General features: G+C 43.2%; 1 protein-coding gene across 1 annotated transcript in view; it reads left to right on the top strand.

The window, feature by feature from the left end:
• The window catches only part of SEMA3E (semaphorin 3E), a 283,348-nt gene that overhangs the window by 174,881 nt on the left and 91,954 nt on the right, over window positions 1–16,513 (top strand). Inside the window, exons 3-4 of the mRNA XM_063926934.1 lie at window positions 3,136–3,195; window positions 3,413–3,532. Coding sequence (XP_063783004.1) covers window positions 3,136–3,195; window positions 3,413–3,532 — 180 coding nt within the window. The remainder of the gene's footprint in view (window positions 1–3,135; window positions 3,196–3,412; window positions 3,533–16,513) is intronic.

Raw genomic sequence — 16,513 nt, forward strand, 5'->3', positions numbered from 1 at the left:
ACACATTACGGCAGGCAGAGCTCCTTTTTACATATTACGGCAGCAGGGTTCCCTTTTTACACATTAGCCAGAAAGAGTCCCCTTTCACACATTACGGCCGGCAGAGTCCCCATTTTTACACATTACTGGAGGCAGAGCTCCCTTTTACACATTACAGCAGATAGAGTCCCCTTTTTTTACATTACGGTAGGTAGAGTCCCCTTTTTACACATTACGGCAGGTAGAAACCCCTTTTTACACATTACATCAGCAGAGTCCCCTTTTTACACATTAGGCAGAGTCCCCCTTTTTTACACATTAGGCAGGCAGAGTCCCTTTTTTTACACATTAAGCAGGCCGAGTCCCCTTTTACACATTAGGCAGGCAGAGCCCCCTTTTTACACATTACAGCAGCACAGTCTCCTTTTTTACACATTAAAGCAGCAGAGTCCCATTTTACATACTACGGCAGGCAGAGTCCCCTTTTTTGCACATTACAGCAGCAGATTCCCTATTTTATACGCTACGGCAGGCAGAGAGCCCATTTTACATGCTACGGCAGGCAGAGTCCCCTTATTTACACACTACAGCAGCAAAGTTCCCATTTTACACACTACGGCATGCAGAGTCCCCTTTTTTACACATTACAGCAGCAGAGTCCCCATTTTACATGCTACGCCAGGCAGAGTCCCCTTTTTGCACATTACGGTAGCAGAGTCCCCATTTTACATGCTATGGTAGGCAGAGTCCCCTTTTTTACACATTAGGCAGACAGTGAGCACTCACCCATCGGCGTCCTCTTCTTGGGAGTGCGGGTGGTCATTGCTGCAGTGGCGGATGTCCCTGTGTGGGTAACAGTGGTATAGACCTGGCGCAGTTGCTGCTGCCAGTCTGCTCAAACTCCATCCAACTTCCGGCATTCGCTGTTCAGCTCCCAGCCACGAAGAGGCACGCCCTCATGCTGCACTGCATGGTGCTGGATGCAAGGAGCAGGGGGGAGCAGGCCGGAGCACACGGAGATACAGATACTGCCCAGCGCTGCCTGCTATAATACATTAGCAGTGATGCGTCCTGCATAGGAGTAGCTGGGTGCAATGCTACTATTATATATATTATAGTAGGGAGCGCGGCAGCTTCTGGCAGGCAGTAGGGTGGACGTGGACGTGGATGTGGATGGTGCACTCACAGCGCAACTGCGCTGTGTTCATTGCACCATCTGCCCACATGTAGTTACGGCCCTGACAGAACATACACCAGTGGTTCTCGAACTGTGTACAGTGGCATCCTGGAGTGCCTCGGAGCACTTGCAGGGGTGCCTTGGATTGGTGTTCCAGGACCAATTCAAATTATTTATGGTCAGTGTAATAGGCAAAACCAGTGTTATTGGCTGTCAGTCATAAAATATATGGACAAACAGAAGTGAACCTTGTTCCTCACCACACAATTGAACCTAAGAATGACAGATAAATACAATTTGCTTAATTTAATATTTCTAAATTTCTCAATAAGAAAATAATAGCCTAGGGGTGCCGTGAAAATAATTCTGATACTCTAGGGAGCCATTATTGTGAAAAGTTTGGGAACCACTGAAGTACACACTCAAGTAGGCTGAAGTATGGTAATCTACTAAGCACTAATAAAAAGATTGATTTTCAGAGCGGTTATCAATTTTGAGACTGTGGGAGATGCTAATTTTGTATGGTAAGTAGTCCAATAAATTGACAGTGGTATATTACTCAGCCAACAGGGGTACACTCAGGGCCGAATTGGCCATCTGCCACTTCTGGCACTTGCCAGAAGGGCTGATAGGCAGGTGGGCCTATCCGGTCCCTCAGAGAGCCGGGAAGGCCGCGCGCAGTGCAGCCTCCGGCTCTCTGGTTCAGCTGCCCTCACTGGTCTCCATGGAAATGGGGGCATGCCACGAGTCCATGCCCCCATGACTCGCGGTACGCTCCTGTATATCTTGGCGGTGCGCCCCCATGCCGAGCACGCGCGCAATGCCCGGGTCGTTTTTGAGCCCCAGTCCGTACTTGCATACTCTGCCATATGTATAATTGCTTGTCATGCTAGATTTTAACCTGTCTTTTAGTTTGCTTCCAGTTACAGTACACTGTTTTTTATTTATTTAAATCCCAATGCCATGCATTCATTTTCAATTACTTGCTATATAGTCATGTACTGTATGCACAATTGCATCTGCCTATCCTCTGAAAGTGTCAAATAAATGTAAAGGTTATATCTCTGTTGAACAGTCATAATCTAATAGTCTAAAACCATGCCTGTATGTTATGGGACTCTGGGTATTTACACAACTGTGTAACTCTATGCATTTGACTTTGATGACCACCATTTGTTTCTTATTTACATGAATTATAGGATTTGGCTACAATCATTGAGCCATATGTGTTACAAGATAATGTTACATTAGTTTTTTTATTTCTCAATTTGAAATGTATTGTGTGATTCTATAAGTGAGAGCTTTGGTTGTTATCCATAGTTTATTGTGATAATTTATCCCATGTAAATTTAACAGCAATGTGACTTTGATAAGCTATAAAGCTCTGTCCTTGCATGGGCAGTATTAGTATTTATTTTCTGGATAAAACTGTTTATTAACCTGATGCTATTATGGATAAACCTAATTTTCAATTGTTTCAAAATTCACTATAATGTTTCTGCTATTTATAAGGAAACAGGTCATTCCCTTAGCTCTAATCTCCTCTGCGGGAGTAACTTTTATGATAGATGAGTCTGGCACTATGCCCTTACCAGTCTGGGTGTGGTTTGTGTTAGCATAATCTGCTTTGCCTGGAAGCTATGTAAAATAATAATATAACATAAACATCATGAATCTGTGTAATAGCATTTAAACAAAAGTTTTCTCTCCTAACACATAAACTGCAAAAAAAAAAAGGAACTAGATGTAAAAACAGCTCCTTTCACCTGTTTGTATATAATAATACATTTTAATGCAACATTAAACCTCTGTGATTAATGTTCACATTTACAGTACCATTTTTACTTAAGGGATGTTATTTTTTCGGCATGTTTTGTGGAGAAATCTTAATTTATAGTAATATTTTCATAATGATTTTGTTCTAACAAAACATTGGACTCAGTGCTAATAATAAGGTTTGTTTTATTTCCTTCTCTTAGATAAATTGGCCCAGTACAGACCAACAGATTGATGACTGCTACAGAAAGGGGAGACAAGCGGTAAATACATATTTATATGTTTATGTGTAAGGAGGACATATGGTCTTGCTTATCAAACTATACAAGTAAATAAAGCCCTTACAGACATCACCATTTTTAACATGATCTTATAACACAAGACCCTATGCAAATAGAAATATCTCCAATTGTCTGTGTGTAGAGCTTTACTACAAGACGTTTAATTATTTACACCATATCATTTTATGTTTATCCTCAGAGAGAATGTGCAAATTTTGTCCGCGTACTTCACCATTATAATCGGACTCACCTTTTGGCTTGTGGAACTGGAGCATTTGATCCACTTTGCATTTTTATAAGAGTTGGACTCCGATCACAGGTAACTTGTTTTTGTCAGACCTGAAGTGTGTTGGTTCCTTTCGTTTTAATATATGCACGTCTATGAAAACTTTTGAACTTTTATCTAGATGTATTTCATTTCATTTCCAGTTTTGTGGGCTTGTGAAAGGCATTTGTGAAAATTATTTTTGTTTATAAATTGTGAATTTGTATCATTAGTATATTTGATTGTCACTCATACACTACCAATTTCCATTTATGGTCGCTGAGCCTGGATGCCATTATTGTAATTAACATATTCTGTACAAATGAGTATTAAGATTAACAAAAATACCAATGTGAAAAAAAAAACATATTATCTAACACTTGGGGGAATTCAATTGGTTGTGGTAAATTTTAACACAATTGTTTGCTGGGTTTTTTGGGGGTGATTCAATTAAAGCATTTTTTTAGGTTAAATTTACCCACTATAATGCAAAAACACCCAGGATCTGGTATAAATTCCCGAATTCATGTGTTTTCGTGATCGCGGCCGTGAAAACATGGCACCTATCAGGATTTTGTTTCTCCTGACTCAATAGTGTTGGCTAGTTTAATTCCTCCCTTAGTGGAAAATATTTTCATCTGGCATCATGATCAAAAGAACGGTTTTGTGAAGACTACAGGTTTCTCCAAATAAATGTACAGATGGGTCCATGGTTATCTTGACTAGTTTTCTGTGCCTAGGCACAAAATGATTTATTAGCATAAACCAGTCATCTATTGTTCTCAGCTGCAATACAATACAAAGAACAATACATCAGGGGACTAAGTCAATACAGCAGGGGATTAAGTCCAATTGGCCAGTCTCAGTTAATCCTATTAAAGGTCAAGATAAACTTGGACCCATCTGTAATTTTACTTTCTGCTTCCCTCTCCTTTGAGACAGCGGTTTAATCTGAGGGCAACATGTTGCCACAGTGAGTTGCATTGTTGCTACATAACACTGGGGTGACAGGTTTGATATACGTGTGGAGTTTGTGTGCCCCACTAATTTGCATAGGACAAGGAAAATGTAAGTAAGTAAATATTCTCTGCATTGCTTAATATAATCGCACTATATAAAAAAAAATATAATAATAATAATAATAATAATTTAAAAAAACTACTACCATAGCTCTAATCTTAATTAAAATTATTCAAAGTTTGGCAGTGAACAATTACTATAATAATGAAAGTATAATTGCTGTATTAATTATGTTATTATTTGATTCCTAACTTCTTCTGCTGTTCCCAGAATTTTTTTATACACGATTTACAATTTTCCTCATAAGCCACACCAAATCCAGGGGTAAATTTACAAAGATAGGAGTTCTATTTAAGATGGGATGTTGCCCATAGCAACCTATCAGCTTCTACTTCTCATTTATCTAACACCTTCTAGAAGATAATACGTGGAATCTGATTGGTTGCTATGGGCAACATCCCATCTTAAATAGAACTCCCATCTTAGTAAATTTACCCCCCAGTCTTTTACACCACTTTTAATAATATTCAAAACTTTTAGAGTGCTCTGTACAATAGTTGATGTATTTAGGAAGTAAAAGATCCATCATCCAAATGCAGATCATTGTATAAATAAGATTTTTTTTTTTACTAATGTAACATATATTCATTAACATAATCTTGCACACCAAACATATAACTGTTCACCTTAGATGACACTATGGGGGTGATAGGTTAAAATCTAGCGTGACAAGCAATTATACATATGGCAATAAATAAGTTAACAAGACCTCTCATTGCGTAAATGTACTCAATTTTTACATATGTGTATAATCAATAGCATGGCCTTGGTACAGATTATTTTTCCATATAGTCCCCATACATGTCTAAGCATTTGTTCCAATGGTACACCAAGGCTTCTGTCCCAGCATAGAGGAAATCAGTGTCAAGTGCCTGATGCCAGGACATGACTGCTTGTTGAATTTCACCTTCAGTTGCCAATCACTTTCTACCCAGGTGCTTCTTCAGTGATCCAAAAAGATGGAAATTATTTGTTATCAAGTCATGGCTGCATTGAGGAAGGCCAGTACTTCCCAATGACAGCACTGTAACAACTCACGTGTGCATTTTTTAAGGCAGTGTACCAAACCTATTTCCAAGACATGTTATCACCGTATACTTCAGCAAGCTAACAATCATTTTCCGCTACTGATGTGCTATTTACACTCAGAAATCTGATCACAATACACACCTCATGATTTGTCCATGTTTCTGCCAGCCCCGCCATCTTATAACTGATGTTGGAACAGTATGACTGATATAGGGAACAGTATAATGGCCTTGAGGTGAAACAGTAGTCTACCTGCTCTGGTTTGGTGGGAAATTAGAATGAAATAGAGAACATTACACACATCAGATGTCTTGTTATCTTACTTATTGAACCACCCTCATATATCTCTGTGTATGTACATTAACTTCTCAGTGTGTATTTGCAAATGTGCGTATTGCAGCAGTCCACAGAAGGCATTGGTGAATGCTGTGAGAAACTAAGTTATGAAAATAATACACTTATTCATGGCTGAGTAACACTGTTAGTTCTCAGTGTTTTAATTAGTCCTAATAATTCTTATCAAAACAACTGCACTAGGCATAATACAAATGTTATTACTTACAGTATAAACTATACATAATACAAACTATGCACACTATAATTTCCATTATCTTCAGTACAAACTATCATGGGGTGAATATGGATGGAAAACCAGCACAGAAGATTTATAAAAGCAGCCCTAATGGGGGTGCAGTATGATGAGGGGGTGGGGTCTGTTGAGGGGGCTGGATCCCTCCTCATAGGGCCTGATTGTATGCAATTGCTGCCTTCCTTACGTCTTTTGCTGCAGTTGTGTCTGAGACCAGGGGCGGATTGGGAACTAAAAGTGTCCCTTGAAAATTTTGTAGAAGTGGCCCAACATGGCCAGCACAAGAGTTATATCATATTGTGTAGCTATGGCAGCATCACTGGATGGCAGAGTTTCTTGTCATGTGGGGGTGAGGGCACATGACAAAACACAAAACAGGCCCCACAGACATGTCGGCCTACTAGGAATCTTCCTAGTGAGCCCCATGGCCAATCTGCTCCTGAAAAACGATGCATATTACATACTACATTGGTACCAGTAGAAACTGTACACAGTACAAACTTGTTTGCTTCTAGAAAAAAATCTGTACAGTTAATCCAATGCTTAAAGTACAACTCCAAACTAGAGATGAGCGGGTTCGGTTTCTCTGAATCCGAACCCGCCAGAACTTCATGTTTTTTTTCACGGGTCCGAGCGACTCGGATCTTCCCGCCTTGCTCGGTTAACCCGAGCGCGCCCGAACGTCATCATGACGCTGTCGGATTCTCGCGAGGCTCGGATTCTATCGCGAGACTCGGATTCTATATAAGGAGCCGCGCGTCGCCGCCATTTTCACACGTGCATTGAGATTGATAGGGAGAGGACGTGGCTGGCGTCCTCTCCGTTTAGAATTAGAATAGATTAGAGAGACACTTGATTTACTAATTTTGGGGAGCATTAGGAGTACTCAGTAGTGTACAGTGCAGAGTTTTGCTGATAGTGACCAGTGACCACCAGTTTTATTTATAATCCGTTCTCTGCCTGAAAAAAGCGATACACAGCACACAGTGACTCAGTCACATACCATATCTGTGTGCACTGCTCAGGCTCAGGCCAGTGTGCTGCATCATCTATTATCTATATATAATATTATATATATCTGTCTGACTGCTCAGCTCACACAGCTTATAATTGTGGGGGAGACTGGGGAGCACTACTGCAGTGCCAGTTATAGGTTATAGCAGGAGCCAGGAGTACATAATATATTATATAGTGAGTGACCACCAGACACACAGTGCAGTTTATTTAATATATCCGTTCTCTGCCTGAAAAAAGCGATACACACAGTGACTCAGTCAGTCACATACCATATCTGTGTGCACTGCTCAGGCTCAGGCCAGTGTGCTGCATCATCTATATATATTATATATCTGTCTGACTGCTCAGCTCACACAGCTTATAATTGTGGGGGAGACTGGGGAGCACTACTGCAGTGCCAGTTATAGGTTATAGCAGGAGCCAGGAGTACATAATATTATATTAAAATTAAACAGTGCACACTTTTGCTGCAGGAGTGCCACTGCCAGTGTGACTAGTGACCAGTGACCTGACCACCAGTATATAATATTAGTAGTATACTATCTCTTTATCAACCAGTCTATATTAGCAGCAGACACAGTACAGTGCGGTAGTTCACGGCTGTGGCTACCTCTGTGTCGGCACTCGGCAGCCCGTCCATAATTGTATATACCACCTAACCGTGGTTTTTTTTTCTTTCTTTATACATACATACTAGTTACGAGTATACTATCTCTTTATCAACCAGTCTATATATTAGCAGCAGACACAGTACAGTGCGGTAGTTCACGGCTGTGGCTACCTCTGTGTCGGCACTCGGCAGCCCGTCCATAATTGTATATACCACCTAACCGTGGTTTTTTTTTCTTTCTTTATACATACATACTAGTTACGAGTATACTATCTCTTTATCAACCAGTCTATATATTAGCAGCAGACACAGTACAGTGCGGTAGTTCACGGCTGTGGCTACCTCTGTGTCGGCACTCGGCAGCCCGTCCATAATTGTATATACCACCTAACCGTGGTTTTTTTTTCTTTCTTTATACATACATACTAGTTACGAGTATACTATCTCTTTATCAACCAGTCTATATTAGCAGCAGACACAGTACAGTGCGGTAGTTCACGGCTGTGGCTACCTCTGTGTCGGCACTCGGCAGCCCGTCCATAATTGTATATACCACCTAACCGTGGTTTTTTTTTCTTTCTTTATACATACATACTAGTTACGAGTATACTATCTCTTTATCAACCAGTCTATATATTAGCAGCAGACACAGTACAGTGCGGAAGTTCACGGCTGTGGCTACCTCTGTGTCGGCACTCTGCAGCCCGTCCATAATTGTATATACCACCTAACCGTGTTTTTTTTTTCTTTCTTTATACATACATACTAGTTACGAGTATACTATCTCTTTATCAACCAGTCTATATATTAGCAGCAGACACAGTACAGTGCGGTAGTTCACGGCTGTGGCTACCTCTGTGTCGGCACTCGGCAGCCCGTCCATAATTGTATATACCACCTAACCGTGGTTTTTTTTTCTTTCTTTATACATACATACTAGTTACGAGTATACTATCTCTTTATCAACCAGTCTATATATTAGCAGCAGACACAGTACAGTGCGGTAGTTCACGGCTGTGGCTACCTCTGTGTCGGCACTCGGCAGCCCGTCCATAATTGTATATACCACCTAACCGTGGTTTTTTTTTCTTTCTTTATACATACATACTAGTTACGAGTATACTATCTCTTTATCAACCAGTCTATATATTAGCAGCAGACACAGTACAGTGCGGTAGTTCACGGCTGTGGCTACCTCTGTGTCGGCACTCGGCAGCCCGTCCATAATTGTATATACCACCTAACCGTGGTTTTTTTTTCTTTCTTTATACATACATACTAGTTACGAGTATACTATCTCTTTATCAACCAGTCTATATATTAGCAGCAGACACAGTACAGTGCGGTAGTTCACGGCTGTGGCTACCTCTGTGTCGGCACTCGGCAGCCCGTCCATAATTGTATATACCACCTAACCGTGGTTTTTTTTTCTTTCTTTATACATACATACTAGTTACGAGTATACTATCTCTTTATCAACCAGTCTATATTAGCAGCAGACACAGTACAGTGCGGTAGTTCACGGCTGTGGCTACCTCTGTGTCGGCACTCGGCAGCCCGTCCATAATTGTATATACCACCTAACCGTGGTTTTTTTTTCTTTCTTTATACATACATACTAGTTACGAGTATACTATCTCTTTATCAACCAGTCTATATATTAGCAGCAGACACAGTACAGTGCGGTAGTTCACGGCTGTGGCTACCTCTGTGTCGGCACTCGGCAGCCCGTCCATAATTGTATATACCACCTAACCGTGGTTTTTTTTTCTTTCTTTATACATACATACTAGTTACGAGTATACTATCTCTTTATCAACCAGTCTATATATTAGCAGCAGACACAGTACAGTGCGGTAGTTCACGGCTGTGGCTACCTCTGTGTCGGCACTCGGCAGCCCGTCCATAATTGTATATACCACCTAACCGTGGTTTTTTTTTCTTTCTTTATACATACATACTAGTTACGAGTATACTATCTCTTTATCAACCAGTCTATATATTAGCAGCAGACACAGTACAGTGCGGTAGTTCACGGCTGTGGCTACCTCTGTGTCGGCACTCGGCAGCCCGTCCATAATTGTATACTAGTATCCAATCCATCCATCTCCATTGTTTACCTGAGGTGCCTTTTAGTTGTGCCTATTAAAATATGGAGAACAAAAATGTTGAGGTTCCAAAATTAGGGAAAGATCAAGATCCACTTCCACCTCGTGCTGAAGCTGCTGCCACTAGTCATGGCCGAGACGATGAAATGCCAGCAACGTCGTCTGCTAAGGCCGATGCCCAATGGCATAGTACAGAGCATGTCAAAACCAAAACACCAAATATCAGTAAAAAAAGGACTCCAAAACCTAAAATAAAATTGTCGGAGGAGAAGCGTAAACTTGCCAATATGCCATTTACCACACGGAGTGGCAAGGAACGTCTGAGGCCCTGGCCTATGTTCATGGCTAGTGGTTCAGCTTCACATGAGGATGGAAGCACTCAGCCTCTCGCTAGAAAACTGAAAAGACTCAAGCTGGCAAAAGCACCGCAAAGAACTGTGCGTTCTTTGAAATCCCAAATCCACAAGGAGAGTCCAATTGTGTCGGTTGCGATGCCTGACCTTCCCAACACTGGACGTGAAGAGCATGCGCCTTCCACCATTTGCACGCCCCCTGCAAGTGCTTGAAGGAGCACCCGCAGTCCAGTTCCTGATAGTCAGATTGAAGATGTCAGTGTTGAAGTACACCAGGATGAGGAGGATATGGGTGTTGCTGGCGCTGGGGAGGAAATTGACCAGGAGGATTCTGATGGTGAGGTGGTTTGTTTAAGTCAGGCACCTGGGGAGACACCTGTTGTCCGTGGGAGGAATATGGCCATTGACATGCCAGGTGAAAATACCAAAAAAATCAGCTCTTCGGTGTGGAGGTATTTCACCAGAAATGCGGACAACAGGTGTCAAGCCGTGTGTTCCCTTTGTCAAGCTGTAATAAGTAGGGGTAAGGACGTTAACCACCTCGGAACATCCTCCCTTATACGTCACCTGCAGCGCATTCATAATAAGTCAGTGACAAGTTCAAAAACTTTGGGTGACAGCGGAAGCAGTCCACTGACCAGTAAATCCCTTCCTCTTGTAACCAAGCTCACGCAAACCACCCCACCAACTCCCTCAGTGTCAATTTCCTCCTTCCCCAGGAATGCCAATAGTCCTGCAGGCCATGTCACTGGCAAGTCTGACGAGTCCTCTCCTGCCTGGGATTCCTCCGATGCATCCTTGCGTGTAACGCCTACTGCTGCTGGCGCTGCTGTTGTTGCCGCTGGGAGTCGATGGTCATCCCAGAGGGGAAGTCGTAAGCCCACTTGTACTACTTCCAGTAAGCAATTGACTGTTCAACAGTCCTTTGCGAGGAAGATGAAATATCACAGCAGTCATCCTACTGCAAAGTGGATAACTGAGTCCTTGACAACTATGTTGGTGTTAGACGTGCGTCCGGTATCCGCCGTTAGTTCACAGGGAACTAGACAATTTATTGAGGCAGTGTGCCCCCGTTACCAAATACCATCTAGGTTCCACTTCTCTAGGCAGGCGATACCGAGAATGTACACGGACGTCAGAAAAAGACTCACCAGTCTCCTAAAAAATGCAGTTGTACCCAATGTCCACTTAACCACGGACATGTGGACAAGTGGAGCAGGGCAGGGTCAGGACTATATGACTGTGACAGCCCACTGGGTAGATGTATGGACTCCCGCCGCAAGAACAGCAGCGGCGGCACCAGTAGCAGCATCTCGCAAACGCCAACTCTTTCCTAGGCAGGCTACGCTTTGTATCACCGCTTTCCAGAATACGCACACAGCTGAAAACCTCTTACGGCAACTGAGGAAGATCATCGCGGAATGGCTTACCCCAATTGGACTCTCCTGTGGATTTGTGGCATCGGACAACGCCAGCAATATTGTGTGTGCATTAAATATGGGCAAATTCCAGCACGTCCCATGTTTTGCACATACCTTGAATTTGGTGGTGCAGAATTTTTTAAAAAACGACAGGGGCGTGCAAGAGATGCTGTCGGTGGCCAGAAAAATTGCGGGACACTTTCGGCGTACAGGCACCATGTACAGAAGACTGGAGCACCACCAAAAACTACTGAACCTGCCCTGCCATCATCTGAAGCAAGAAGTGGTAACGAGGTGGAATTCAACCCTCTATATGCTTCAGAGGTTGGAGGAGCAGCAAAAGGCCATTCAAGCCTATACAATTGAGCACGATATAGGAGGTGGAATGCACCTGTCTCAAGTGCAGTGGAGAATGATTTCAACGTTGTGCAAGGTTCTGATGCCCTTTGAACTTGCCACACGTGAAGTCAGTTCAGACACTGCCAGCCTGAGTCAGGTCATTCCCCTCAGGCTTTTGCAGAAGAAGCTGGAGGCATTGAAGAAGGAGCTAAAAGGGAGCGATTCCGCTAGGCATGTGGGACTTGTGGATGCAGCCCTTAATTCGCTTAACAAGGATTCACGGGTGGTCAATCTGTTGAAATCAGAGCACTACATTTTGGCCACCGTGCTCGATCCTAGATTTAAAGCCTACCTTGGATCTCTCTTTCCGGCAGACACAGGTCTGCTGGGGTTGAAAGACCTGCTGATGACAAAATTGTCAAGTCAAGCGGAACGCGACCTGTCAACATCTCCTCCTTCACATTCTCCCGCAACTGGGGGTGCGAGGAAAAGGCTCAGAATTCCGAGCCCACCCGCTGGCGGTGATGCAGGGCAGTCTGGAGCGACTGCTGATGCTGACATCTGGTCCGGACTGAAGGACCTGACAACGATTACGGACATGTCGTCTACTGTCACTGCATATGATTCTCTCAACATTGATAGAATGGTGGAGGATTATATGAGTGACCGCATCCAAGTAGGCACGTCACAAAGTCCGTACTTATACTGGCAGGAAAAAGAGGCAATTTGGAGGCCCTTGCACAAACTGGCTTTATTCTACCTAAGTTGCCCTCCCACAAGTGTGTACTCCGAAAGAGTGTTTAGTGCCGCCGCTCACCTTGTCAGCAATCGGCGTACGAGGTTACATCCAGAAAATGTGGAGAAGATGATGTTCATTAAAATGAATTATAATCAATTCCTCCGCGGAGACATTGACCAGCAGCAATTGCCTCCACAAAGTACACAGGGAGCTGAGATGGTGGATTCCAGTGGGGACGAATTGATAATCTGTGAGGAGGGGGATGTACACGGTGATATATCGGAGGGTGAAGATGAGGTGGACATCTTGCCTCTGTAGAGCCAGTTTGTGCAAGGAGAGATTAATTGCTTCTTTTTTGGGGGGGGTCCAAACCAACCCGTCATATCAGTCACAGTCGTGTGGCAGACCCTGTCACTGAAATGATGGGTTGGTTAAAGTGTGCATGTCCTGTTTTGTTTATACAACATAAGGGTGGGTGGGAGGGCCCAAGGACAATTCCATCTTGCACCTCTTTTTTCTTTTCTTTTTCTTTGCATCATGTGCTGATTGGGGAGGGTTTTTTTGGAAGGGACATCCTGCGTGACACTGCAGTGCCACTCCTAGATGGGCCCGGTGTTTGTGTCGGCCACTAGGGTCGCTAATCTTACTCACACAGCTACCTCATTGCGCCTCTTTTTTTCTTTGCGTCATGTGCTGTTTGGGGAGGGTTTTTTGGAAGGGACATCCTGCGTGACACTGCAGTGCCACTCCTAGATGGGCCCGGTGTTTGTGTCGGCCACTAGGGTCGCTAATCTTACTCACACAGCTACCTCATTGCGCCTCTTTTTTTCTTTGCGTCATGTGCTGTTTGGGGAGGGTTTTTTGGAAGGGACATCCTGCGTGACACTGCAGTGCCACTCCTAGATGGGCCCGGTGTTTGTGTCGGCCACTAGGGTCGCTAATCTTACTCACACAGCTACCTCATTGCGCCTCTTTTTTTCTTTGCGTCATGTGCTGTTTGGGGAGGGTTTTTTGGAAGGGACATCCTGCGTGACACTGCAGTGCCACTCCTAGATGGGCCCGGTGTTTGTGTCGGCCACTAGGGTCGCTTATCTTACTCACACAGCGACCTCGGTGCAAATTTTAGGACTAAAAATAATATTGTGAGGTGTGAGGTATTCAGAATAGACTGAAAATGAGTGTAAATTATGGTTTTTGAGGTTAATAATACTTTGGGATCAAAATGACCCCCAAATTCTATGATTTAAGCTGTTTTTTAGTGTTTTTTGAAAAAAACACCCGAATCCAAAACACACCCGAATCCGACAAAAAAAATTCGGTGAGGTTTTGCCAAAACGCGTTCGAACCCAAAACACGGCCGCGGAACCGAACCCAAAACCAAAACACAAAACCCGAAAAATTTCAGGCGCTCATCTCTACTCCAAACTGTTTCCAAAAGTATCCTAATTATGATACGGTCCCAATAATTCATGTCTCACATATATTAAATACTAATCACTGTCCTACTCAGTAATGACCCAAAATATCTATACATTATATCAACCTCAACATGTACTCAGTAGCAACAATATCCTAACATTACTATATAACAATAGTTTCCCTTTTTACTCTGCTACCATAACAACCACTGCTGAATCTTTGCTTCTGTTTACAGTCTTTTCTGTAACAAAATTGCATTTTCTCAATAGAATTACTATTTTAGCAGAAAAACATATTAACCCCTTCCTTTGCAAAGTTGCTCCTATAGAAATCAATACTTAATCCTTGCTCACATATACAATTATAATGCATAATATCACTGACCTTCCTTTCTCCCAGCGATCACAATTCTGCCAGAAAGCACATCACACTGCTCACAACAAAGCATACATAAATAACAACTTCAGCATTATCTATCGCATCTATAAATAACAGTAACATCTTACAATCCTATCATTCATTGTGATGAGACAAGGACTAGAGTTTGGGATGGTTTGTGTATGGGGGGTGGGAAGGGGTGGAGTGCAGTGGCGAATTTCCCATTAGGCACGTGCCTATGGGTGGCACCTAGTTGGGTACCAGTAACTGCAAAATATTTTCACTGTACTGTACCATATGCCATCTTGAATGGAAAGTAAATGAGTAGGTTATGCACATACTGCCCCTGTAAGCTGTCCCACTTAGTAAATATGTATACTGTACATGATTAAACTGTCATAGTTAGTGGCTCTCTTTTTATTATTCTGATAATGAGGGTTTATAACCAATCAATAAAAATAATAAAATTAGGCAGGAGGGGGGGGGGGGGCGGCCATTACTGTTGTGCCTAGGGGCACCCTCTCCCCTAAATCTGCCCATGGTGGAGTGACTGTTTGTTTTTATGGTTTTCTTAGATGTCTGTGGGGAAAACCCAGTGCAGGACATTGATTTGAAAATTGAGAGGGTGTGTGTCCCGACAAGGGGTCTGATTCAGAGGAGTACAGATGAAGTTGCATTTGCAACTGTGTATTTGTACACAGTGGTACTGCGAAAATATGCTGCACCTGCTGGAATGTGTACAGAGACGCCCCCACTGGCTGTGTCTCTAATATTCCGCTTGTATAAAAATATGCACCATCACCAACATCAGTTGCACAATGGCCCCACCACCAAACTTCTGACCAACCCTATGTTTGCTTAGCATATTGGGGGTCATTCCAACCCATTTACACGCAGCGGTTTGTTGCTGCGGTGTGAACGGGTCCGGAATGTGCATGGGCAGCATGAGCACTGCGCATGTGCGTCGTTGCTCGGTGACAGTGGTCGCCGGGTTACGACGTGGTCTAGGAAGAACGGTCGCAGTGGCGGCCGCTATAAGATTGACAGAGAAAAGGCGTACCTGGGCGACACCAGACCATTGGTTCCCGTTTTCGGGGAGTGGTGGAGAAAATGCAGGCGTGGTCAGAGGAATGGAGGGCCTTAAGAAAGACTATAGGGACTTAGGAAAGAAACTTAAGGCAAGGACATCTAAGGTAATATTCTCTAAAATATTACCCATGCCACGCGCTAGTCCAGGGAGGCAGAGGGAGATTAGGGAGGTAAATGTGTGGCTTAGGGATTGGTGCAAGAAAGAGGGGTGTGTGTTCCCGGAACACTGGGTGGACTTCTCAGTCAGGCGCCATCTCTTTTGTTGTGACGTATTGCACCTGACTGAGGAGGGGGCAGCGGTGCTGGGGGGAAGGATGGTTAGAAGGTTGGAGGAGATTTTAAACTAGGAGCCTGGGGGGAGGGTTTAGCTAGAAACTACGGGTCATGCAATGAGAATAGTGGGGATGGTGGTAGTAAACGAAATGGGGGGAAAGTTGGGGGGAGGGTAAGAGCAGGCGGTAAGGTTACTAACATGGGTACTAAAAGAGATTTTACCAAAGCACTAACCAATGACGATTACAGGTCATCATTGCTACATAAGGTGAAAGATGTCCCTAACGCAAGGGAAAATATTTATCTTAGTTGTATGTATGTAAACGCCAGAAGCATTACTGGTAAAAAGGGTGAACTAGAAATACTTGCAGCAAGCAAACAGTATGATATTATAGGCATTACTGAAACTTGGTGGGACGAATCTCATGATTGGACAGTCAATCTAGAGGGCTATACACTGTTTAGGAGAGACAGACTAAATAAAAAGGGTGGAGGGGTGTGTCTTTATGTAAAGCCATTTTTAAAACCTGACATACGGGAAGATATTCAGGAGGGGACTGTAGACACTGTCGAGACATTATGGGTAGAAAT

This window comes from Pseudophryne corroboree, chromosome 6 (genome assembly GCF_028390025.1).
Source record: "Pseudophryne corroboree isolate aPseCor3 chromosome 6, aPseCor3.hap2, whole genome shotgun sequence".
Taxonomy (NCBI): Eukaryota; Metazoa; Chordata; class Amphibia; order Anura; family Myobatrachidae; genus Pseudophryne; species Pseudophryne corroboree.